Below are 27,013 nucleotides of genomic sequence, written 5' to 3'. Positions count from 1 at the left end.
TCACATGTTTCACAACTGTGAGCTGTCCTGCAGACAGTGAGACAGGTAGCTACAGGGTAACCGATAGGGCCTGTATGTGAGGAACCAGGATCAGGAATTGCGGTGGGGTTTTCTTATTTCTTTGGAGGGCAGCAGATGGAAATGGAAATAGAGATCATATCTTGAGGGAAGATCTTTTTTTAACTGCTGAGCTTGTCAGGCGCAGGGTGCTTTACACATTAAATGAGCAGCTGGATGGAGTTGCAAGCAAGACAGCCTTCCTGATTAGTGTGAGTGTGTCTCTAGTGCTGTATGGTTAGCGCTAACGTGAGGCTCCAGTGAATTAGCTTGCTTTCATCGGGCTTTGTCTCTCAGGTCTGTCTTGAAACCTGACTCTCTTCAGTCCCTTGCCACATGAGAGCTGTGTGTCTTTGCTTGTTGCCAGCACGTGGGCCTGTGTCATGTAACAATGCTTTCAGCTTTTCTGATCACCTAGTAGTTTTGAAAAAGAGTGGATCTGCTTGTTCCTGGCTACTGTTTGGAGGCTAGGATGGAAGGAGCAGGCAGAAGAGCACTGATAAATAATGTTTGGTATCTGGGCAAAATTATTTTGTCCTACAAAATCCCAGTTTTACCATCATAAGGCTTGCACTTAAAACTGTTAGTAAGAAAATGAATGAACGTGTCTGCCAGTACTCTTGAGACCCAGCTTCTGCATCTCAGCAGACAGCCATTGACATGTGAAATAAATGCGTATGTGAAGTTTAAGACAACTTCTGCAACAGTTTTGTGGGCCACAGTCAAATATCTTCCAAGCCACTAGTTAGTCTTCCATGGCAGAACTCTTCTACCCATCTCCTTTGATGGTTGCTTCTAGGTAATGAACAGAGATTGTAAAACTTGCTTCTTGTAGAACTCTGGAGAAACTGTGCATGCAGCAGATGTGCTCTTTTTATTTTGTTCTGCTTGGGAGTGTTTTGCAGAGGGTTCCCCAGATTCAGAAATATCACTTGATGTTCATAGTTTTGAATGTCCTGGAGGGAGGAGTTGTGCTGAGTGGGTATGTTACCCCAATCTGCTGTTCATAGGTGAGTCTAATAAAATTATTCTGGTTCCAAATCTTCCCTGAATTCACATGACACATTGGAATAAAGCAGGGAGGTGACTTGGGTAGGTGTGTAGGTTCTAAGACAGTGTGAGTTTCTGAGTGGCTGGACAGACTTAGGCCATGTTGCTTTAGTCTTCCTGTCCCATGTTTCTAAATTTTGCATTCTCTTCACAGCCTCCTAATACAATAAGGGTTTGGCCTGTTGTTTGTTCTCAATTCTGTCTGCATTACTATCCCAGTTCACCTCGTACTTACTCCTTTTGTCTAGTAGCCCTAGTCAATATAATAGCAATAATTTCTTCTTGTCTTTCACTGATAAACCTGTTTTCAGTACATCATCGTCCCAGTCCAGATACTCTCATGTTCCAACACCTCCTTTCAAACAAAATGAGTTTAATTTTCTGTGATTTTTATCCTTTATCTTCCAAAGTATGCAAATGGATGTTGACTCCAGTGTACAGGTACATAAGTTTAGGCTGAATACAGCAGCACAGTTGCAGGAACATCTCATTGATGCTCAGAGGGTAAAAGTCTGTGTTTTGAAATTTATGAACTTCTGAGTCATGAGAAACCAGAGCCACAATCTACAACCATCTGTGATCACAGAACCAGTTGCTTAGTTAAGTTTCAAAGGCGTGGGTTGTGTCAAAGAGATACGTGCAGTATGTAGAGTAGTTCACCTTGGTGATGGTTTTGAAATACATTCCAATTTCTGAATTTGTGGCTGTTGCATTAATTGGCAGTCAGGTTTCAGCTGATACATCCTTCTGAGTATGAGCAGTCTATCGACTGAGAAGAGACACCATTTGGATGTTGATGATAATTTGTTTGTAAACATTTGTAAGATTTCTGTTCATAAGCATGGTAAAAGCCTCATCAATCTTAAATAGTTTTGCTTCCATTGCAGAGGACGGTGCTGAGACATAAGCAGGTATCTGTTGATTTGGTTTCACTGCCTCAGTATGTTAAATGTTAGGTATTGAAGGTACTCTGTTAGGTATTCCAGACAGCAAGTAATGAGTGCAGTGGTTTGTCAGTGGAAGAAAAGTTGTGTCTGTGTCTTCTGAAGTATTGATACACCTGTTTACATGAAATAAGTTGTCTTGTTGAATCGGTGGCAGCATTGAAATGAGATGTGCTTATGCAGAGCATAGTTTGAATGTGAAGCACATGGGCTGTACTGGCTAAACTGAATATCTGTTAGTGAAACTGCAGGTTTAGAGGATAAAAGGAACACTGCACACTTAGTGCATGTAGATGCAAGTAAATTTTTATTGTTGTCTCCTGCTGAGCAGATGAAGGCTGTATTCTGGCCTGGGATACTGATGTTAGTGGGCTGGGTCAGGAGGCTGTTCATGATACAGTTGTGTGTACCTGTGGCTTGCATCCAGTGCAGGTCAGTTCTGGCTCCGTTACAGCATGACCTGTGTGAGGTGTGCTATGTTCTCACTGGAGAACCCCCACTTTATTGTTTGACAGCTTGCTTTTGAATCAAATTCAGTCCTTATCCTAGTTCTTGTCTTTCCTGCAGTGACTCTAGAGGAACAAGGATGAAGGGTGTTGGCATGTTACTGTGAGAAAGTGCTGTCCCAGGGGGGATGTGGGGGCATCTTCTTTTGAAGGGCCAGTGATTAAAAACAGAGGAAAACTCACATTGCAAAATTTAAATGCTTTGAAAGCTTCAGCAGCCTTCTCCAAGCTACTTGTTTAGATACCAGATATCAGACTTGTAGATGTATTTAAGTATTCCTATGCCTTAATTCCTTGTTTGTGAAACAGGGAAGTATGTGTAATCCTATGTCAGAGGCTGCAGGATTAATACATACGTTTGAGTGCTGAGAGGTGTGGATACCTTCTTCAATGCTATTGAATACTAGAACTATCTAAAACAGTAATATATACATTTAGATTACAGGGGGAAGGGGGGAATCAAACATTAAAATTGATTACTTTCCATTTTAATAAAAGGTGAAGCAAGTTATGGTAGTTCTGTGGCTCCTAGTTTCTTACTAGTTATTTTGATGTGTGTGCAGTGCATAGAAAATATAGAGTAATAATAAGACTACAGAGAACTTTTTTTCCCCTCTTGCAATGTCAAGATGTTGAGGAAAGCAAATGCTGCTTCTGAATTTCTGTATAGCTGTATAGCTCAGAAGGAAGAAAACATTCCATAAAAATCTTTTTAAACTAGGTGGATTTATAGGTAGGAACATGAGAGGTTTTAAAAATCTTTTATTTATTCAGTTAAATCACTAAAGGAAGTAAATTTAGACAAGAGAGTAAAGGAAGAAACTCAGCCCTACTGTAGTAGATACTTTAGTGCCCTTACCAGATACCTTACCTGTCCATACTCTGTGTTGCACTTGAATTTTCTCTCTGAACCACCTAGTTGAAATAAACCAAGGAAGGGCATTGGTTCTTTAACGGTATCTCATGTTTTAGTGCCTGTAACTTGCCTTGTTGGAACCCCTGGTCTTGAGTGTACCTCTTATCTCCTCCAGGCTGCGAGCTAAGAGTTTCAGATGCCTAAATAAATATGCAGCTAGAACTGAAACCCTTTGGTCTGCTAAGACTACCCAGTAAGAAAAATAAGCCAGTGGTTCATGAGCAGACTTCATGCAAAGAGGAAGCTCTACTGGAGCTGGTTTACATTAGGAAAGCTGGAGGACTGATGTGAAATAGCATGACAGGGGGGTCTGTCTTATTCTGCTTTTATCAGCCACTATGCAGGATAAGCATTGGTAGAAGATGTTACACTTACTTGCATGTTGCTTTCTGAATTTGTTCTGTTGAGGGGAAGAGAATAATCCACAAAGTGCAGGGCAAAAATAAAGCCTTTTTTCCACAGTGCTGTTGTCAGTGTGAATGGTTGTCCTGCAAGTGCTGTCAGGACAAGATGACCTTGAAAGAAAATAGGTGCCTATGACTAAAGACTAAATTTTAGGCTTGCGATGCATTTTGTGGTCTCAAATTCCTGTTTGGTTGCCTAGATATCTTAAGAGTTGGGAAAAGGGCATCATTTGTTCATGTGTGTATACATAAAGGACAATTTTTAATCACCCAGTGAATGTCAGGTCCCCTAGGACTAGCAAAGATAAAACAAGCACAAGAATTCCACTTGCTGGGGAGAAAAGGTGATTGAATTGAGGATTGAATGAGGGATTCAGTCATCAAGGAGTCCTTTCAAGAATATTCCAGAGGTAAACCTCAGTCTTGCTGCATCGTAAGGAGCCAGATCAGACGACTCCTTGTTTCTTCTGACCCCAGGAATTCTCTTGGTGGCACTCCCAGGAGGCAGAATGAATCCCAGATTAAGACAGTCTCCTGGAAGTTAAGTGAACAGAAATACTTTCTAATCTCTGATCTTTATTAGTGCCTAGAAGCTGCATCTCCCAGTTTGTTTGAAAGAAGTGCACCGTCATATCTGAGGTTTTCAGTATGTGATTTATTTCATGAGGGCCTCTTACAGGCCTTTGAAGTAGCTGCAGGAGAGGGATTTGATTGGTTTCACATGTTTGTGCCAAATCCCATGGTGAGTAGAAGAAGTTGAGGTTATGAGATGTTGCGGTATACGTATTGTGGAACACAAGACATAATTGTCTGAACAGCTTCTTTTGCCTGTGGCTTTACAACTTGGGGTTGAATTTCTCTCTGTTACCTGGCAGGTTCTGCTGACCTTCTCTTTTTCACAGGCACATGCACCACCCCCTGTAATCTTCAGTAATCTTTTTTCCTGGAGGAGCAGTGCTGTGTTGCACCTCTGAATGACTGTGAGACTTTTACCTCCTTGCCAAGTTTGTTTAAAATTCATCTATGGGTTAGCAAGCACAGACAAATAAACTCTGCCTCGTTACCTAGTCTTACTTCTTTAGGAAGTTGAACTTTCTTGTTTTTCTTTAATAAACAAACAAACAAACAAAAAAAAAAACAAACCACCCCCCCCAAAAAAAAAGAGAAGGTTGAAAAATCAAGCTCTAAGAAATTTGGAAATGCTTGGATTTAAGTTGCCCAGATGTTTGCCAGGATTTGTATCCAATTCAGGACCCTTTTTTGCTGTTGGACACAGTGGGAGGAAGTGCATGCAGCTTGATATGCTTCAGTTCCTTGTCTGTGTGACAGCAAGCTACATTCAGTCCTCTCTCAGAGGTTTCGGGATTAGTGTTTCAAGTATTGTGGGATGTGGATATCTTCTGTGAATACACAGATGTGCAGGGATAGTGGCTTTTCCGTGTGGATGAGCTAGGTCAGCATGGAGCCCAAGGTATTTGTCTAGTTCCCAGAATATATGTACTTGATCCTATGTCGTTTATGAGGATGGCTAGCTGAGTACCCAGCCTTGTCTGTACTCTGTTGTTGACATGTTTTGTGCCTATTTTCACTCACAGTAAGCAAGAACACAGATTTTCACAGCAGTTGTTCAGTTGAGCTTGCTCTTTTTCTGTTGTCAGCAAGTTGTAAGAATTTTCTTAATGTTGACTGAATAACCTGAATTCCTGGGCGTGTTCTAAGGGAAAGAATTTTTTTTTTAATCCAGAAACAGGTCTTCTGCGTAGAAAATACCACCTCCGGTAGATCTTGAGCAGATCTAAGCACTTGAGAACAAGATCTAGTTAGAAGAAAGCAATGGCAGAGTTGCTTGTCAATGTGGCTGCCCAGTCTCTCATCTGACTGTTGTGGTATTGTGCCGTGAGTTCCCTGCAGAGACTGGAACCCTGCTATAGTGGAGTTGGGAAGCACATTGAACAAACAACTTTGCTTTCTCCAAAGGTTGTCAGGTCAGAAAAAGCAGTGCTAGCTAGCGTGAGTGGACTTCAGAAATATCTCTCTTTCCGATATCAGACATGTCATTTACGCAGTGGTGGGAACGGGATGAGGTTTTCTAAAATGTCATTTGGTAGGGGAAAAAAAAAATCCCTAGGTGCTTCTGTATAGAAGTCTATTCTTTAACTGAAATTTGTAGTTTACTATCTTTTTAAGAGCCCTCTAGTACATAAGGAACACTTCTTCAAACCTTGGCAAGGCCTTCAACCAAGCTTAGAACTTCAGATTGTATTTAGGACCAGCTGATTCACTGGTAGAAAAACACTGGAATTTTGCACATAAACCAATTGAGAACCAAGCCCACAGCTGAGTGTCAGTGTATTAGTACACTAACTGATGTTGTGGCTGGACAAACATTTTCTCAGAGGACAGTGCTGGTTTCAGCATCTCCATTCCATATTGTCTTTTCAGTTTTGTTGACACAGTTGTTCCTGCACGTGTATGGATATCTGAACTTAAAATGCCTTGGTAAGATGGGGGAAAAAGAGGTGGTTTTTTAGCTTGAATTTGCTCTTCAGTATGGTTTACTGCATAAATCTACCAGTAGTTCAACTAGTCTAACAGAGGCAGGACCGAATAAAACCAGGCACCTGATTCACTTCAGCCTGCAACACCACCAGGCAACTCTGGCCAGGCAGTCTGGCATGGGGTGTCAGTGGGCTGGCCAGTCCCTGTTAAGGTTGTAGCTCTTGAGGCAGGGGTTTCCTTTGGATGTGCTTATTTAGAGCAGTCCGGAACATGTGTAAATTGTGGAAACATTGAAGCAGAAAAGAGCAGTTCAGCTTCACCTGCCATTTCGGCTTACACTGACATCTGAGTTTCCTCCACTTGATTCCTTGGAAAGGGGGAAGGCATGGTCATGGTTTTAAATTTGTTACATATTGTAGCAAAACCAGTAGAGTACTTGGGCAACTGTGCCTGTGCAGACTTCTCACGTTTTTGAATAAATGGTCTGCTACTGAGCCTCTTCAGACCATTTGCAATGTGTAGTTTTTGTTTTAAAAGGTATTTGCCTTGCAGCTCAGGAGCTGTGTCTGTAGCTGTTACCTGCTCAGGGCATGGGGCTCTACTGGGTTTCATGGGGATTTTGCTCCAGGGAGCATGCAGAAGCCAGGCTCTTGGCCACTCCGCATTTTTCTTGTCCAGCCTGAAGCTGTGATCTGCAGTTTGCTGTCGGACAACTACCAGTGGGCAATGCAATGGTGTGAATTGCTGAAGTCCTCCTATATGCGTGTGGAGAGAGGTGTGCCAGCTGTCTGAATTGCACTTGTATGCTTCATGCTGCCCACGCGAATGGTCACCTTGTAGAAACGAATTATAAGCAAAGCTAGAAAGCAAAACAACTTACTTGAGAATACAGGCGAGAAACCGGGATGCAGAGCGCTAATCAGACTCAAGGAGACTTGCATTTGGGGAAGAGGGGAGGCTTTTGCCATCACATTCTGTGTGTGCTGGAATATGCTATCATGCAGGCACCAGCCAGCTTTCCTTAAGGCTCGCCTGGATGTAGGGCAGGAGCCTAACTTGTCCCTTACTCCTCAAAGTGGGGCTGCAAACGTGTGAATAACTTGGTCAGGAATGCTCTCCAGCCGAATAAAATAAAACACTGTTCATGTGTACTGTGAAAGAGGTCAAAGGGAGGTAACCTAAAATATTGTAGTGAAGCAGCAGCACTGTTCAAGTGCTTCAGTTTTAGTAGGATAGCAGTAGGAATAAGCAGAATAAGCACTAGTCACATGCTCAGTGTCTTGTGCAATTCCCTCAGAGTACCATTAGTCAAATCATAATACTGTGCCAGCTTCAGGGAGAACTTTTGAACTTGACCAGTGTGGATGAAAGAAGGAATCTTAAAACTAAGACATGGAAACCATTCACAGAGGGTTTTAAAACCCAATTTACAGGTTTTTTTTTTTCACACAGACATGATCTTACTAATGTTCTAAGCCTGACATATAAGAATGTGTATGCCTCTCTAGCTGAATATTAAGACAATGACTGCTTTCATATTCCTTGTAGCAGTGAATTCCTAGAAATGTAGGTGATTCCTAAGATTTGCCGAAGAACTGTCTTGCTGTAGTTAGTTTGGACAAGACAGAACTACTGATCTAGTTGAGCAGGATTTTTGCTATTGCTGAAACCTTTTTGACAGCCATCCTGTGTCTTCAATTACTTATGTGTGATCTGAAGGAAAAAGGCACTTTCACACAATCTAATACAGTAAAAAAAAGCCAAACAGTTCTGAGTTCCTGTCAAATCCACCCTTGTTTATCAAAATATTCTCAATGTTTGTGAGAACACAACTATGCTTTGAACTTAGAGGCAACTTAAGAACCAGATTGAAACAGGCTAGTTTTACCCTTTTGATGGGGGGGTCGTTGTGTTTTTCTGTGTTTGTGGTTTGTTGGGGTTTCTCTTAACAGCAGCAGAGTTGAGAAGGTGGCGTTTGTGCATCTTCGGTTTGCCACTTTTATTACTTCAACTATTATTAGAGATTGTAGAAGCACCTCTGCTTCCCCCCAGCTCCCCTGCCCCTGTACAGTTCATAAATATTCTGGGCTATGCCATTCATTTTTAATGCTCTTCTATTCCTTTTACTTCTTTCAGTTCTTGTGTGGTTGGTGAAAATAAACCTACGCTGCAGGGATGCAAGAGGAGCAACAGCCTGAGGTAGGGCTTGGAGCTGAAGATTTTTTTTTTTGTCTTGGTAGAACTGGAGGGAAGGTCAAGACTCTGAATCAGTCAGGTTCTTCCACTCATCCTCAGGGAAGGTCTTCAAAGTCAGAGGGTTGAGACTAACAGTGTGAGACCCCTTTTAAAACAGGGAGGTGAGGGCTGAGTGCTATTTTTTGGCCACATTTAGGTTGTTCTTTTCAGGGTCCTTTTTCCTCCAATTGCAAAAGCTTAAAAAGGGTCTTTGTTGTTAATTTACTTGCAAGTGAGGAATTGCGAAAAATAGCCTAACCAATGAGTTTGAACCTTTAGAAAGAAAAAAACGTTTTGTGAGTAAATCACACAAATTGATTGTATACAAACAATCTCACTGTACATAGGTTAACTGCCTTTCCAGGTTAAATGGAAGTGGTTTTTTTCCTACCCTTTCTGTTCATTTTCTTCTCCTTTCATATCCATGTATCTCAAAAATCTTTCTGGTGTAATAGGTTTTCCTGTGTAATAAGTGTAATAAGGTTTCCTGTGAAGCTCAGGAAACTTTTTCCTCTTAGGAGATATAAGAATGTTGGTTCCTGTGCCCTGTAAGTTAATTAAAAACAAAACAAAAAAGACTGACTCTTGATGTGGTGCTCAGTGCTTTTCTCACTGCAATGTTGTAATGTTGTTATGATGACAAAGCCAGCATAAGTGACAGGATTAATTCCATATGTTAGGTGGATACATTTTTCCAAAATATTTTTGTAACTAGAGTTACGCATGCAAGCAGTAGAGTTAAGCCATATGTTGTGATCAGCAACTGAGCTGGTGTTAAATTAGATTTGTGAATGTAATTGCAATTTGCGGTGTAATTGCAGTTTGCAGTTGTCAATGAGCAGACTTTTGCTTTGTAGGGAAAGGATGATACGTTGCTGTGAATGTGGTAAACTTTGCACTGTAAAGCAGTGGTACTTTTTTGGTCTTACTCCATGAAAAGTATGATAAATTTTGCTTTGCCTTTAGTGGGGCCAAGGTAAGACACCCAGGATTTATTATCTGAAAATTACTGTTTGGCATAATGGAATGCAAGAAGAAATTAATTACTTTTGTTGAAAGCTCTTAACATTTGGATGTGCTTTGTACAGCCCTGTTTTAAATCTGTTTCAGTATAAAGTAAATAAATCATTTTAACTAAAAAGCTGACATCCATTAGGAGAGCTTGGCTGCCTGCTTGCGAGGTACTTGAATGATGATGGATTCACATCCTATCTCTAACTTTTTGACTTAATGTTTTTCAAGAATTCTACTTTCTACCAATAATCATCCTGATTCAACTTTGCAATTTAATGTAGATGCCTAAAGATAGTTTACAGTTGATCTTTTCCTGATTCTTAAGTCTCTTTTCTGCACTAACTTGGCTTCTCCAGCTTGGATGACATAGATTGCATGACTGGGATTGTTTGAATTTTATGCACGGGTTTTAAAACTTGCCTGTTAGTTAAAAATAAGAAAGGTTTTGTTAGCCAAAGACCTGCCTCATGTAATTCTCGTGATAATATTTAAAAGTCAGTCTTTGGGAATCTTTTCAATTACCTTCTGATCCTTTAGAGAACAAAACCATGCAGATGCGTTGCATCCTTTTCACTTTGATTTCTGATGTATATGAAGTCAACGTAAACATAAACTTTATAAGACTGGGTGTGCATGTTGTGTAATTACCTTACACTTATTCCAACAGAACAAAATATTTGAGCAGACTATTCTAAAATGGATGTGTGTATTCCTGTGAGTGCTGATTAACTTTGTCAGACTCCTGACAGACTAATGGTGACTGGTAGTTGAGTCAAATATGCCATCTTAAAAATGGCAGTGGTATTATAATAATAAATGCACATTTTAGCTTCCAACACAGAAAATGCTGTGATGTTAGAGATACATTTGTTTTTTTCATTCTAGAATCAGATATTTTGTTATATATATATAACGCCATATCAGGTATAAATTCTACCTTTTAAAATAGGCATGAAATAGTTTTTAATATGTTCTTTCTCATATAGCTAGGAGAAAAACTTGTAAAACCACAGACATTTTGAACTGTTGACACTGCTTAAATTATTTACTTGCTTGAATATTGTATGTAGGTTCAAATTGAGCAAACTCACAAGGGGAAAGATGTAGTAAAACACTTCATTATAATTCCCAGCCTCCTTTTGAATTTGTTTTATACAGGCTGCTGCAGATCCAATGTCCTCCTCTGATGCACCAGAAGATGGCCCAAAGGAAACGTCAAGTGTATCGCAGAATATCTGTATGTTTCTGGTTTGACTGGGGAGGGTGTATCATGTTGGAAGTATACTAAGCTAAACATCCATGCCTTTTCCTTACGTAATAAGGATGTGGTTCTTGGCACAAAAGGGAGATGTGAATGAGGTCCTATCTGACTTAATCCATGCATGATTTGTAGAAAGGCCCAGTTGCATAAACCAACTTTGTAAAGAGCAGTGACATCAATTGTCAATTTGAAGCTCCCATGCTTTCAAGAGAAAATAAATGGTTTTTGATTTGATACACTCAGCTATTGTTTTAAGCTTGGTTGTGGCTCTCTAAGCCAGAGATGCGTAAGTACGTGTTTGCTTCAGTGTTCTGCAATCTAGTGTTATAATGTTGAATCAGCTGTCTCAAGTGGAATACTTTGTCCATGCTAGCATGATAATGTTTTGATATGAAGGCCAAGTGTGCAGGGTGTGGGAATAGAAGTGTTCCAGCCAACACTCTCTTGTGAAGCCTGGGAAGAGTGTCAGTCCTTACCTTTTAGTGGTAAGAATCAGATAATGACAGACATTTCTTTCTCAGGAGGAGAAAACAAAGGCTTCTTAGTATTTGCTTTGTGTTTATTGATATAACATTGTGACCCTAATGTATATGATGCTCATTTTGAACAATAGGAACATTCAGATTGTGATTTCTGGCAAATAATAGGCTCTGAACCACCTTAGGGCAAATTAGTGGGTAACAGCAACATTATTATAATGCTGAAGTTGCTGAATAATCCCTAGGGATCGAAGCTTTCAGAAATAACAATCATGAGAGCACACAAAGCCTTGACTAAAGCTATGGGAAAAGCATTCAGGCCTAAAGAAGCAGATTAATTTTTTATGGTGCTTTTTTCTCTAGATACAGTAGTTGATTTAATAAAAACGATATCTGCTCCTGAGAATATTTTCCTTGATTATGTCCTTAAATGATAACATCTGGTACTGCACTATTCTAGCAGTTTTTGTTCACATGAAACATTATTCAGTCCAGTTCTGAATATATGTATGAGATGAAGGCTTGAAAAAATTAATATAAATTAAATCTTGTAAGGGTTACTGAATATGTAGAAATCACTTTTAACTGGTGGAATCTGAGCTATAGATGGCTTTAGGCTAGGATAGTATTTGGGGATGCACGCTTCCTCATTTCTTATATTCTTCCTTAGATACCACTTTTGGCCGTTATGGGAGGCAGGATGTTTGCTTAGGTAGATTTTGGTTGGTCTGCCATGGCTGCTTTTATGACTGTGACTGGGAGTGCTACAAATGCAACAGCACTGCCTCTCCTTCCTTTTACATCAATGTTTTCCCCACTCCCTCCCTAGCATCACTGTCTGTTTTGGCAGCAACAAGGTCTTAGATCAGACCATACTGATTGCAACACACCACATTCTTGGATATTGACTGTAGTAGGCTGCTAAAATGTGAAGGAGGATGTTGGAGGGTGGCTTTTGATTTGGGTTTTTTGTCATACAATCTTGTGAGATAAGTATTTTTGGGACAGATCTGGGGCTATAGCTACACAGTAAAACCAGATTCATGAAACAAATTAATGTATGTTAGGAGGCTGTAATTTATCTGCACCTTTGACATCCTGCCTACAAACTGTTCACTAACTTTTTTTTTTTCCTGGGATTATGATCCTGTTCCAGGCTTCTGGACCACTTGAGACCTCTGCTAACTTGTGCAGCAGCTTGCCAGAGAAAGAGAGTTGGTTGGAAACAAAACTCTACTTTCTTACTTGATGCTTTTTTTATTTTTCCCTAAGATGCATTACAGCTTAAAGATGACTCATTCAAAGTTACTATATTTCCCATTGATGTAAAACTGAAGCTTCTCTATCTCAGTTAATGAGGCTTTCTGGCATTTAACAAGCAACTGTGATGGAACTGATCTTACTATTTTCCATGTCAAACTTGACATAGATGAACTAAACTCACATTGTACCATTTTGATCTTAGATAGTTTGTTGTTGAAATTAGGGAAGAATGATGGGTGTCCTGACCTTAAGGTTTAATTTTCAGTTGTATACTGATCCCTGGTGTGTTAATCTCAGAAAAGGCTAAAATTGGTACTGTAGATATCCTATATGTGCCAGTATGTGCAGGTGACTTTACCAGCACATCACACCAGCATACATGTGTTGCTATCATTTATACAGATAAAATCTCAAAAGGGAACACCTTTGTTCTAGAATTTTTAAAAATGCTTTTTTTTTTTTTTTCCAATTTAGTGTATACCTTTTCTAAGTATTCTTTGCTTCTCTATCCACCTCACCTGCCACACAGCTTCTCTCTTTCCCTTACTGAACTGCGTGGACAACCTGTCCCAGTGTCCACAGGGTAGGAAACCTGGACTGAGACTCATGCTTGGAGGCATCCTCTCCACTGGTGGCACTCTCAATGATGTAGCCTCAGAATTGAATGTAAGATTACAGTGGTAAATCAATGGCCTTTTAGCTCTGCTCTGCTGTTTAGTGGTGAACATTTTTATTTTCTATTTTATTTACCTGCACTTTATAGTCATGTGTGCGCTTTTTTTCTGTTTTTATTTACATTTATAGCTGATGCAGATGCATTTAAAATTCTTCTGGAGATGAAGATGAAGAAGAGGCAGAAAAAGCCTACCTTACCAAGCACTGTGACTGAACTTGACACTGAGGATGGTTCTAAAGTATATGTGGTTGGAACAGCCCACTTCAGTGACAGCAGTAAAAAGGATGTAGTGAAGGTAAATACTGAGTGGGAGCCTGTTTTGCTGATTAAGGATGCCAATTAAACTCGGACACCAGAGTGAAAAGAGGAGGTGTATTTTACTGGGGATAACCAATGTAACAGCGTAATACAGAAACATGCAGTAAGAAAAAGCAAAATAGTGCACTTAAAGCAACAAACAGGGAAATACAGGGTAATGCATCAAATCATTACTACACAAGAGAGAGAATAGTGATTAAGAAACATACATCACCACTTGTACACATTCCCAGCCATCATCCAGCCCCGCAGTGGCTGGACAGCCCCGGTTACAGCAAGGGTTTGGAGAGCCTGTCCCGGCAAGGGGGAAATCCTACACGGTGCGTCCCCCATAGGTGAGGCTGCCAAAGTCGCTGTGAGCGGGTCCAGCCTTATATACCAGAGATCGACAGGCCAGAATAGCTGGCACCTTTGTTTTGAGTGGAGAATTTCTGGTTTCATTCTCCTGTCGGATCCCACCCAAAGCCTGGCCAGGGCTTGAGGGGGAGAACCAAGGGAGTTTCTAACAAGGCCAAATACTTGGGTTCTCAGCCTTGAAGAAGGCTAAACCAGGGAAGTTGGATACATTCTCTCCTCACTACTGATTATATTCTGCCTAAGCTGCATCTTTCACTAGTGAGCTTACATTATTTGTTAATGATTACAGACTAAGTTAGCAGCTTCAGCTTGGGGCCTGTTGTTCAGGCTTCAGTATTTTCAACACTTTTTACATCAGCATAAGTGGGTTGTTATAACTTAGTACAATACCTACTAGCACAATGTTTTTCAGCTATAAAATATACAGGATTCATCTGTAGGTCAACTCTGGCTTGGGCTGGTTGTCCAAGCCTTAGCACTTCAGAGCCCTTCAGCAGCATGTTTATAATGTTGTCAGCTTAGCGTTAGGTACAGTGAAGTTCAGCTCTCTTACATGATTCTGTGCTGTAATCTTCAGACACTTGTTTTTTCTTGTTAGCTGTTGGAGGGCTAAGAGTGCTGTGGGTTGAACCAAGAGGCACACATCTTATCTTAATAGTTTTTTTGATGCAATACATTGCTGTCCCACCTCAAATATTTTTACTTGTCCTTAAACAACAAATGCAGATACAGTGGTGTCAGTGTTAAAAGTAGAAGTCTCACTAGTGAAGCTTACGTTGCCTGTCATGATACAGCATCGCATCAACAATGCATGCTGTGGTTGCATACTCACAGTGATATGAGTATGATGCTGAGAATATGCAAAGCCTAGAACAGAAACTACAGTTTACAGCTTCTCTGTGCCTGGGATGTATAATACTGAGCTGTAAAACCATGCCAGCCCAAACTTGTATTCTATTCTCCAGATGCAAATAGATCCAAAGCTTTAGTGAAAGTAGGAACTATTTCATACTGTACCTCGTGAAGTTCCAAGTGGCTTTATTTTCCAGGACGTAGCAGGTGGAAATCTTGTGCCAGAATCATCAACTCTGGTTCTTAAAAAGCTTATTCTGACTCAGATTGCAAATGATCACAGAGCATGGTTAAAGGAACTTTGTGAATGTGGAAAGTTTAACGTTTTTTTTCTTCTCCCCCTCCCCAGCACAATGTATTCTTCATCTTCCTGTCCCAAAGCATCCTGTAACTAAAGCATTTCGCTGTCATCTTCCTTAATGTTTTTCTCAATACATAGCTATTTGGAGAAGTCTTATTTACCCTTTCACTGTTCTTTTAATTGAAAATGATTGCTGCAATGTGCTTTTATTAAGTCCCTTTTCTTATGAAAGTATAGATATTGGCTGCGTTTCTGTTTAATCCTTCCTAAACTGCTGCAAATAACTTTATCTTTTTCAGACAATACAAGAAGTGCAGCCTGATGTAGTTGTGGTGGAACTATGTCAGTACAGAGTTTCTATGTTAAAGATGGATGAAAAGACATTACTTAAAGAAGCCAAAGAAATAAATCTGGAAAAACTTCAACAAGCTATAAAGCAGGTATGATTCCCACAGTGAGAATGAAAGGTTTGTGTTAAGAGCAATTTGTCAAGTTGCAACCAAAATCAGTGTTCCCACCAGCTGGTAACCTAATACTAGGTGCGAGTGCCATTACACTGGCAAAGTTAGGTTTGGTTTTACTTTTTTCAGCTGGAGTACTGAGGGTTTCTGTTCCACAGCAGGATTGTTTGGGTAGTTGTTGACCTCAGCAGAAATTCTCCTGGGTTTAACAGTTCCCCCATTTGCAGGACAGAAGTCTAACTTTGTAGTATATTTTAAAATTATTTTTATTCCTGCAATCTGCATCTCTATCACAGTTATTTAGGGAGCACTTAATTTTGGTGTTGTCTGTCTGTTTAGTCGCATTCCTTCTTCATGCTACTGTGTTGCTCTTTTTAATTCTCATCCACTTGTCTTTTGAGTAGTTTCTAATTGGCAGTAGTCCTTGAGGGAGGTTTTTGAAAAATTTGGGCTGAAAAGTGTAGGATTCTGTTCAAATTATAACTACTCCAGCAATTTGACACTGTGTGGGATGTGTGCAAAAAACAAGTGTTGTCCTGTATTTTTTCAGTTTCAGTCAGTTAGCTTGTATTTAAGTAAGTTTTTATCTAGGCACAGTGAAATAGCACAAAGCTGACTTAAAAATGATAGGTTATTTGATTAGAATGGCAGTATGAGGTCAGTAAGAAAAAGAGCTTCCAGTGTCCAGTTGAATGAACAAATTCATAGATTGTTATTTTAGTTGTGTGGTGATTATATATTGGAAATGTTTTATTGATATAACTGGGGAATTTCAAGGATTGCACCCCTCAAGAATATAATCTGCATTCATGCAGAAGCATTTGCAGTGGCTAGGGGCTCGTCTACTTGTGTGTGTATGTGCATGCATATTCAGTCAGAAAGTGGGCAGTAAGACACTGAGTTAGGCAATAATGTGTCTTTCCTGTTTTCTTTATTTATGTCCTATCAAAGGAAGCAACATTGCAACACGCTTGCATATTGCATGAATTACTACATCCATCTGTTTATTTTAGGTAAGGTGGATTGTTCTGATGCATATAGTTAAAAGAATGCATGTTAACAACAACCAGAGCAGCAAAGCTGGGAGTCTTTTGACTTCATCAACAGGCACAGATGCCTTTTTTTTAATATCAAATCTAAATGCAACAGGTTTTGCTGTCCTTCTCTGTTAAGAGGAAAAGGACAATGAAAAGGACTTTTTGGTTTTTTTTCTCTGTGATGTAAATTTGTGTTGGCAGCCTCATAATTAGCACTTCTTACCAGGGCTTGAAGTGATCATGTATGCAGACAGTAGGAAACAGACTTGCCTCCAAAGCCAGAGAATAATACAAAGATTCTTCCTATTGTTACAGCTCAATCTTAGTCTCCTTTGTCACCAGGGATAATGCAAATACTAAAATTTGGACGCTGTGCCTTTTTAAATAATATATTTGTCTATAGTCTCAACCAAAAAAAAAAACAACCAACCTTTCCGCTGATTCTGTAGCACCGAGAGTTATATAGGGAAAAGCAGTCCAGCTATCTCATGCTAAATTAGTGTCTTTGTTTTTTTTTCTCTCATAAAAATCAAACCTGATGGTAAGTTGCTCTGTCATACTTCAGTTGTCCTCTCTCACTGAATATGCATTCAGGCCCAAAAATTATACCAAAAGTCAAAACTGCTTGTAGCTTTCATCATTGGATATCAAATTAGGAAATGAAAACTGTGTCCTTTTATAATCGCCTGTATAAATATTAAGCAGTAAAAAAATTACATTTCATTGCTTGTAACTGAAGTTGGAAACTGAGCAGTGTTAATATGAAACTATTACACTCTTGCAGTGGGTCACCAGTATTCACAGTTTATCAAGCAACTGTTGCAGGTTAAAAACAGGCTTTCTCCAGCCCCTCCTTGAATTTCAAAACTCTTACAGTTGATTGCAGAGAACTACCTGTTTGGTTTCCATTAAGTAAAGCAACACAGTGCAGACTGGTATGTGGCCCTAGTGTGGAATACCTGAAGATGTACAGTAACAGTTGGTTTAAACCAAACTGGTAAAACAGGTTTTGTCTTACCTTTTCCCTTGGCTTCCTGTTTCTGCTGTCCCTTCTGTGTCCATGCTATGGCCCCATGTTAGTTTGAACAGGGCCTGCTTTTTACCTGCGTCATGTCCCTATGTGACTGTATGATTGCTGGTGCTGACACAGAGGAGGAGCTGAGAAACCTTGTTCTGGGGCAGAAGAGAAAGTGGGCTGGTGGCAGAAAAATCTTAGCTCAACCTCACTTTTTTTAACCTACTCCTTTAGGCTGAAGTTACCTGTGCAGGAGTATTGTAATGCTGGGGTTTTTTAATGTTTCTGACCAGTGAAAAAACTCTGGTTTTGCGCTATGTAATACAGCCCTCCATGTTTAGGTAACCTACAGAAATGTCCTGTTAAATAAAATGGATGTAATGTGAATTGGTAGGTGACAGGTGCATCCATATGGACAGGAGCAGGCTACTGTCAATTGCTGCCTTCACTCGTGCTTTAAAGTCTAACCTCAGTGTGCTTGCTGCAGTAGCACCACAGCCAGGTGGCAAGACTGTGTTTGCACAGAGCTGCATCCATGGGAATTAGGGTTTTTAAAAGAAATCCAGAGAACTGAAATACAGTTTGTTTCTGCCCGCAGTCCTGCTAGTTAGTGCTGGATCTGTGACTTGTTATTACAGTTAAAGACTAGCCTCAAGGCCCGCTCCTTAGGTTGTGTTCCCATCCATATGTAGTATAAGCGTTTCTGTGCTGAATCTAGTGGAAGATCTAGCTGCTTTGGAAGCCCTCTGGCAGCTACCAATAACAGATGCCTGGGGAAAGGCATTAGAACCTGCAGCCTGGGTATTCCTCTCTCTTACTGTCCTTTTCACTGTCTTCATGCTAGACATGGTGTCTGATAGAGTGTATTTTCCTCAGTCATCCTTTCCTAAGCCTCATGAGTATTTAATATGTTTAATCTCATATGTTTGGTATTTCTTTACATATTTTCTAGTTCAAGTATCTTGTTTTAAAGACAGGAGTCTGCTAAAGATTGTACAGCAGTGCATTGATGTTTGTTTTCTTCCTTTCCTGGTAATCCCTCTTATTCTTCTTGCTTTCTGACTGCTATTGAACATAGGGCTGATAAAATTGGTATTTTGCTTTCTCTCTCCTGTGTGTTAATAGCTCTGCATCCCTCTGCCTGTGCAGTTAAGTTTCTACTTGTGCATTGCTTTGTTCATGGCTGTTGCATCTAACCAGTGAAATTATTATTGCCAGCCACTCAGGATTTAATGTTTGTGGTCAGCTTTCCTTTATCTGACATTGAATTGTCTGGTATTGATAATAACCTCTTTTACTGTTTTGCTCCCATCATTCTTCCTACATTTTGCTCTTTATCCCTAACAGTATCTGGCTGGACAGTTGTTGCTGGTTGCTGCTACATACGGCTGCTTGTCACCTTTTATCTCTTTGATGCTGAGTAAATATGGCAGGCACTGAGTTTCATGCAGGTTAAGAGCACAGATGACTCGGACACACTTCAAAGATGCATTCCTCTGTTAGCCAGCAGAATGAATCTTTCTGTCATAGTGTAAAAATGCAACTTCAATCCTGAAGGGAGATTATCCTAGTGTTCTTTATTTGCGGGCATGTTTTCTGAACTTCTGAACTTCAAAAGTCCCCCAGGCTTTTGAACTAGATCTCAAGGATGCTCAAAACCCTTTTTCTCACTGCTCTTTCTTCCTTCTCTCTCACCAGGAGACCAGCACCCTGTCTTTCTGCCATGCTTGCTAGTTTGTACCATGATACAGATAATCAATTGGCTTTGAAAAGAGCCCCTTCCTCTTGCCAGTTCTGGTCCTCAGTGTCTTAACTGCAGAAACTGCCTACAGCCTTTGGAGAGGTCACACGAGCATCAGATCTGGCACAGGGTGGGTCATTTGAGCATGGCCTTGGGAGCAAGGAATGGAGACCAGGACCTTCCTCTGGTAACTTCAAGCAGTTATATTAAAAGCTGTCCCATGTAACTATATCTTCAGTTGTGTGAAGCTGGTGATATAGCAGGAAATTAGCCTTTAGTGAGGGAAGGGGGAATGTCCCTTTTGGTAGCATTATGGACTGATGCCAAATTGGAGGAGGTGCATAACCAAGGTATGGGTTACAGGTGGGGACAGGTGACACTCAGAGTCTCCAGTTGTAAAAATAACTGCTTGAGAACAGACAGACTTGAACAGAAGGAAGAGCTCTGGATGGATTTGTTTGAGATGGGTTTTTTCATTCCTTTTTTCTAAAAGGATAGGGAAGGGAAGTTTTGCCTAAGTGTAGATGGGAGATTTTTTTTTTTCTTTTTAAAAAGAAGTCTTGATTTTAGGTCTCTGTTCAGAAAGTACTAGCGAGGAGAGGCCTTCAGTTTGCTTGTGGGAGTGAGTCATACTCAGGGCTGTGAAGTCTTTTCTAAGGTCTTATGTGCTGAAGTCATGCACAGCAATTTCTTGCACAACACTAGATTCTGTGTTTCTGCATCTGTTAACCTAACCAGTCCCCAGCCTGGTGTTTCCCAGGTTGTGTAAGTGTTTATGATTAGCCCACTAGCTATTTCCCTTTCAGTATCTCCATAACGTGGTGTTCACTGCACATTCAGTAGAATTTGCTCTTGTGGTCCCTTTATTTTGTAACCAAATAGATTAAGAAAAATGCACAGTATGAGCTGTTTTGCCAATCAGTTATTCAGACACTTTTTTCAAGCAGATGGAGTAAATACAGACTGAATAATTCTGGCTGCCCTCCTTTCTTTTCTTAACTCTGTCATACATTTTTGTTGAAAGGGAAAATGCTTTGGCTGCACGCTGAAGTGAAAAGCTACTTCACAACTTGTAAACTGAAATAAGAGCTGTATTGATCAATGAATTGGCTCCAAAAGGTAGCTTCAGTGCTATTTCTTCACTAAGATAATGAATGGTTTTTTCATGTCAGAACAGTGTATTCTTTTGAGAAATCCACACAGCTTGTTGATTTTCTTTTTAAAATGTTTTTCTCCCTCTTCTGCCAGAATGGAGTCATGTCTGGATTGATGCAAATGCTGCTTCTGAAGGTTTCTGCTCACATCACAGAACAGCTGGGAATGGCCCCAGGAGGAGAATTCAGGGAGGCTTTCAAAGAGGTGCAAACTTGAAATGGTTTTTCTAAGGTCAAATTACTAGCCTTTTGCTCCCAGAGTCAAACTAAATAAAACCATTTGTTAGGGAATAGAAAAGAGCACTCTGGCCATACTTGTGCTGAAGCCTATGAAGTAGTAAGAATTATCTTAGGCTTCAAAGTGTACTCAAAAGTACAGAGGTTTGTAGCCCTAAGTGTCATGAAAGCAGCTCCAAAAAGGCTTCAGATGGTAAGGGTTTTTCCTGATTATATTTGTGATGGAATTTGCTTTCATTTTGTTAATAATGTATTTATTTTGTTCTTGTTAAAGAATTATTTTCGAATTCTGGATATGGATCATGGTTCCACTGTTGGTGGTGTCAGGTTTTCAGGCTGTGAAAACCAACTCTAAAGCATTAATGATATCTAACACATTCATCTAGAAGATCCTTTGGGGAAGTGACATATCTGACTGGTCTATTAGTCCTTTTGTACTACTGCCAGCTGTGATACTAGGAAGTAAATGGTAACTGGACTTCTACTGTGTATCACAGCTACTCCTTTTTTGTCTGGGAATACTGAGACACTATTTTCATTGTAGGTATCCACCTTGCAGAATATATCTTGTTATTTTTATGTAAATTAGGTACTAGTAAGATGTGAGCTAACATAGCTGATAAAAAATCTGGAATAATTTGGTATTTTTATCCTTAATAAAAAGAAGACTGTTTCAAGGCTTATTTTCCTGAGTGTTCTGGACCAGAGTAAAACATTTTAAAGTTTCACATTCTAACTGGGAAAGAAAAAATACATTAGCTCTGTCCTGTTCTAAACATGTGCGTAAGAAAATTTTCTAGAAATTGTGCTGTGCTAACATCTGTCAGTTTAAGCTGCAGCAAAGTCTTACCTCACATTGTTGTATGGTATCTGGCGTCAGTTCATAGAATAGAATCTCAGAATGGTTTGGGTAGGATGGGACGTTAACGATCACCCAGTTGCAACTCACCCTGCCATGGGCAGGGACACCTTCCACTAGATCAGGTTGCTCAAAGCCCCATCCAGCCTGGCCTTGAACACTTCCCAGAGGGGGCAACCACAACTTCTCACCACGCTCACAGTAAGGAATTTCCTCCTAATACCTAACCTAAATCTACCCTCTTTCGGTTCTTGTTTCATAAGCTGCTTCTTGAATATACTTTACCATGACGAACTGTGACAACAGTTACTGATCCTGACAAATCCTAGGTAAAAGCAAAATGACAAGTTGTTTCACCTTAGACTTTATTCAGACCCAGATAGATACTGAGTCCCATCTGTTCACCTTTAGTCATAAGTAGGAGCTTTCTGCTTATGTAAAAGTAACATAAAGAAAGTGGCAATTCATGTTTAATACATACTGCATCTTATAGTTGATGTTTTCCTTTTAAGAAGTAGTATTTTTGAAATTATTTACTGCAAAGCCAGGATATTTTTGGTTGTTGAAGTACACTACTTGCTCTTTTTAAAGATACCTTGTATGAAACAATAAGATGTTCACTTAATAAAGATGTACTGTGCTGCAGTATGAAATGCTGATTAGTCATTTGTACTTCTCTTTCAGGCCAGTAAAGTACCTTTCTGTAAATTCCATCTTGGAGACCGACCCATCCCTGTTACATTTAAGAGAGCAATTGCTGCACTTTCTTTCTGGCAAAAAGTCAAGCTTGCCTGGGGCCTTTGCTTCTTATCTGATCCAATCAGGTATGAATAAGCATCTCATACAGCTGTCAGGGTGAATTGTTCAGTTCTTCAGGTTGACTTTAGTACGAGCTGAAAGTCCTCATACCCAGCTTGATGCACTGAAACTTGAAGTATTCTGAAATAATCTGTATTTTTGAAAAGAAAGCTGGCTTTCAGATCATGTTCCAGCTCTGTCTTTTGACACATTACTTCCAGGTGAAGTGAAAGATTTGGTGCTGGAGAATTTCTAGTGTACTTAAGAAAAAACTTTTTATTTGTGTTTGTATTTTTATGCTGAAAATAATTTTTTTTCCACTACTGTGTGTGAGTATTGTAAACAGAAATGAGTAGGGCCTCAATGTGCTATATACCTCAAGATTTCCAAAGGACTTAGGCCTGCTGTGCTGTCACATCTGGATCAGGGCAGCTTGAGAACTGAATCTTCTGTCAGAGCAGATTTTTGGAACAAGAGAAAGTGTTTAAAGTCAGCCATCAACATGAGATTTTACAGAAAATGGAGTAATAATTCAGCATCAAATTTGTGTCAGTCTTGATAGCTTTTCTATGACCTGTTGAAAGCTAACAATGCATTTCACCTTCTGGTTGTCCCTGTTGATGTTTGTAGTGTCTTTTTGATCTTGGAAACTAAAGAAAGCATGTTTGGCATCATTCTTCAGTAGACAGTGATGCCAAAGCAGGTGATTCTGTTTGCCACAAACTATGGCTGTACCACAGCCATGGGTGCAAACGGAAGGGTAAAAGCACCTATAAAAAATATTACAACTTTACATTATTACTTGTTACAGGCACTCCTGCAGGTTTTATTTGTTTATTTCCTGCCATTTCCTATTCTTCTGTTCAGGGAATTGATTTATAACTTTGACTTCCCTGCTGAAGACTTGTGATTGATGCTAGGAACCTGCAGAAAACTCTTTCCATCCCCTCTCTGTGCCTTATGGTGTGCTTTTTTAGTTCTTTAAATAGAGCCTCTCTGCATTTAGTGATCAGACCTGCTTCCTGTGTGTTGCCTCTTCTAAGCTTATTAACATACACAGAAAGTGGGGCACCTATTTCCTTTGAAGCCCTGCTGCTTTTGCTCAGTTGAGTTGTCAGCTTTCAAATTGGGAAGGGTGAAAATCCAGTTGCGCTGCCTAAAGGCAAGTGACCTCTCTTCTTCCCTTTTCCCTCACTGTAGAGGCATTATTAGGTATCCAGTTTTACAGGTTTAGGGAATTTGTTTTGGTTTTGAAGAGAAGAACTGGGGAAGAACAACTGTAGAGTGTGGGTTTATGTGAATAATGTGTATAATATCCAATTGCTTTTATTAATTGATTTATCTGTATTGGGCTTTAAAAGCGTAACAGATACTGAGAAAACTTACCTTTCTTCCAGTAAGGATGATGTGGAGAAATGCAAACAGAAGGATTTACTGGAGCAGATGATGGCAGAAATGATTGGAGAATTTCCTGATCTTCATCGAACGATTGTCTCGGAGAGAGATATTTACTTGACCTACATGCTGAAGCAAGCAGCAAAGCAGATAGAACTACCTCGAGCTTCAGAAAGTAATTGTTTTAAAGCAGATATCATAACCAGCAAGTTGTTCTTTGTGTACTAGTCTGAAGTTCAGTTCTCAGGAAATCTGGGATATTCTCTTCATGTGTCACATGTCACATAAGATTACAGTGTGTAAAAATTAAAAAGGGGTATTACTCTTCTATTGCAACCACCTATAGAAGTAAAAAAATTTCATAGAGCAGTAGATTCCAAATTATGATTCCTTTCTCATTTGCTGTTCAAACTGGAAAATACTAATTAGTCTGACAACTGTCTCAAAAGGCAGGTATCTGGTATTACATCACAGCCTAGACTGCCCTTACCTATCTCACTTTCATCTTAGTACCTCACCAAATTCATTGTCATCACTAGCTGCTCAGGAACACATGTTTTGCTTGACCATGTGTGACTGTGCATGTTTCGGCAAGAATAATGGCATTTCTCTAGCCTTTGCTATTTTGTTGCTGTACATGATCTTCATGCTCTTCTTATATATGTGTACTGAACCATGGGTTACCTCCTTACTTGTTGTCTTAATATACTGTTTGTAATTACTTCAGTGTAGACCTCTGTCACTGTCTTAAGATTTAAAAAATAGCAAGGGGATTGCACTTATGTTCTTGTATCTCCCTTGCCTAATATTATCTCAATGATGCCTTTGTTTGTCTAAACACACAGTATTCCTGGTAGCTCAGTTGATATGGCTGAAAGAGGCACAGATGGATTCAGTTACTTGGTCCAAAGAGCAGGCTGGAAATTTAGTTTTATTGTTGGTACTGTCTGTGTCATGAGCCACCAGAGGAATTGTTTAGTAATTTCACTGCTCTTTTTTTGTTTGTTTGTTTTTCCCCTCCCTTTAAATCTACCTTCTTAAAAGCTTTGTGTCAGGAACACTGGTGTAGTAAATGCCTGTGAAACCAGAAGGGATTTAAATGCATTATGAAGGACTTCAAACAAAAGATGGGACCATAAAAGACAAGAATGTGAGGAATTACCTGACTGACAGTCATGTGTATCTGTCTTAACTGTCTCTGGCATTGTCTCTTGTTAATTTTGTTTAGAAGCTGTGCATTTATATTATATACATATAACCTGTTCTATGCATTCATGTTTACAAGAAGTGGGGGGAAAAAAAGGGGCAAATTATATGCTTAGGATTCATAATAAAATACAAAACCCCACAATTCAAATGAGCGGAAATAAGACATCATCACCATTGTCCAAATCATTTGCTGTTGTAGGGACATAGTAGAGGGAAATTCCTGGATGCTATTTGCAGGACTCAAATTTTGGTCTGATATATTCCTAAACTAGGTCTGATTTGCTCCTAGCCTTTGTCTGACTATTTGCCTGGGTGAACTCTTCCAAAAAGATTGAAAATGAAACTTAAACATTTAGGTTTTTATTCTATCTTTACTTCACACAAAATATTCTGGGGGATAGAAGTTTCTTCCAGGACTAAGTTTCAGGCAGGGCTTTAAACTGGTATAATCTTTGAATCCTGCCCAAAAGCAGAAAGGCATGTACAGATCGAGGTCAGAGTGGATGTGATGTGCTGTGGACAGCCCTTTCTGCTGAGGTGCTGTGCTCTCTCTCTATTGTAGTTGCAGCTCTGATTTGCAGCAGCCATAGAATAGGCTGGGAAAAAGCAAGTCCAAAGAAACAATTTCAGAAATGAGTAAAATAGTTCTAGTGTTTTCAATAGAGTTTTGTTTCATTTCAAAGAGGCTGCTTTTCAATTATTTTTTTTTTTTTACTTATTCCTGTAAAAATCAAGGGTGGCTATTTAAAGCAAGACAGTGGAACTTACATTTTGTATATATGTGTAACTTTCCCCAGAGGAAAGCAGACTGATTACTATTACTTCGAAAGTTTTCTGTGAATTATTTTTGTGTTGTGGTCCCACTTTTTAACTGGGGGGAGGGGTAATACCAAAAGTTTCAGGAACAGTATCTTAACTTCTGCTGGGTGTTGTGGTGTTTGGATGGTAGATGGGAGGGTGATAGCTGGCATGTGTTGTAATGGTGACTGGCTAGCTGCTGGACACAAGTGGTTCAGATTTTGCTGATACTCGCTGAGGCCCAGTCTGTACAGTAAACATAAAAGAGGCAGGTGTGGTTTTGAGCAGTGTTCTCTGATTGTTCATTCTGCTTGTTAGCCCAGGTCTTGTCACAATTTGGATGTGTGCCAGCTGCCACTGTCCAAAGTGGTGGAGAAAGGTCTCCATCCAGGAGACAGCAAAGACCAGGGCTGTTCCTGATAAGTAGTACAGAAACATGACCCACCTTGGGAAGGAAAGAAATTAATTTAGCTTGCATCTGCTTAGCCTCTCACCCTGAGGCTGCGCTATGAGCCCTGGCCAGGTTTGTCTACTGGAACAAATGCTTCCTGAAAATCCAGACAACATGCTGATTATTTTTTTTTCAGACTTTCAACATAACAAGCAGTAGGTGAGATGAGTGTTAACTTCTGGTATGTAACAGTTTTAATATCTAGTAGTAAGAGTCCCTACTACTACTTGGAAAGATCAGTTTTGTTATCTCGCACTTCACCTATTTATTTATAGCTTGAAATTAGTTCTTTTACTGATATGTTCATTTCTCTCCATCTCTTTCTCAGCTGAACCTAGAGAATATATCCCAGCTGTTGTAGTTGGTGTTGTTGGGATGGGTCATGTACCTGGAATTGAAAAGAACTGGAATTCTGATTTAAACATCCAAGAAATAATGAGGTAACAGTCATCCTTTCCCATGTGTTGACATAACAGCTTCTCTTGCTAAAAGACAGCAGTAATTGGTTTGGTTGGAGTTTTTTTGGTTGGTTGTCACAGCTTGAAGAAGCATCACTGTCATTCCTGCCCTGTCAGTTCGCTGACTTGCTGTGCAGTGCTTGTAGATTGTGCTTACAGCAAAGGAAAAGAAAATATCAAAGGAAAAAAAGTTAAAAGTTGGATATCAAGGGAAGTAGAGATGAAAAGGTGCCCTTGTCTTGGGGGAGGGGGGCGGGGTGGGGGGGGG

At 39.8% G+C, this 27,013-nt stretch overlaps 1 protein-coding gene across 3 annotated transcripts in view; it reads left to right on the top strand.

The window, feature by feature from the left end:
- Positions 1-5,041: 5,041 nt before the first annotated feature.
- Positions 5,042-27,013, top strand: part of TRABD (TraB domain containing) — a 29,193-nt gene continuing 7,221 nt past the window's right edge. The window contains exons 1-9 of one of the 3 annotated variants that reach the window (XM_026841076.1): positions 5,042-6,376; positions 8,513-8,575; positions 10,784-10,862; positions 13,433-13,599; positions 15,432-15,572; positions 20,635-20,745; positions 22,321-22,460; positions 23,832-24,004; positions 26,616-26,727. In XM_026841076.1, coding sequence (XP_026696877.1) covers positions 8,552-8,575; positions 10,784-10,862; positions 13,433-13,599; positions 15,432-15,572; positions 20,635-20,745; positions 22,321-22,460; positions 23,832-24,004; positions 26,616-26,727 — 947 coding nt within the window. In that variant the 5' untranslated portion in view covers positions 5,042-6,376; positions 8,513-8,551. Of the gene's footprint in view, positions 8,576-10,783; positions 10,863-13,157; positions 13,295-13,432; positions 13,600-15,431; positions 15,573-20,634; positions 20,746-22,320; positions 22,461-23,831; positions 24,005-26,615; positions 26,728-27,013 lie in introns of all 3 variants that reach the window. The other 2 variants (XM_026841077.1, XR_003397637.1) reach the window with 2 other exon arrangements.

Source organism: Athene cunicularia (assembly GCF_003259725.1).
Source record: "Athene cunicularia isolate RWA chromosome 1 unlocalized genomic scaffold, athCun1 chr1_part2, whole genome shotgun sequence".
Taxonomy (NCBI): domain Eukaryota; kingdom Metazoa; phylum Chordata; class Aves; order Strigiformes; family Strigidae; genus Athene; species Athene cunicularia.
The sequence above is the reverse complement of the archived record's forward strand: the minus strand, read 5'-3'. Positions and strand labels throughout refer to the sequence as shown.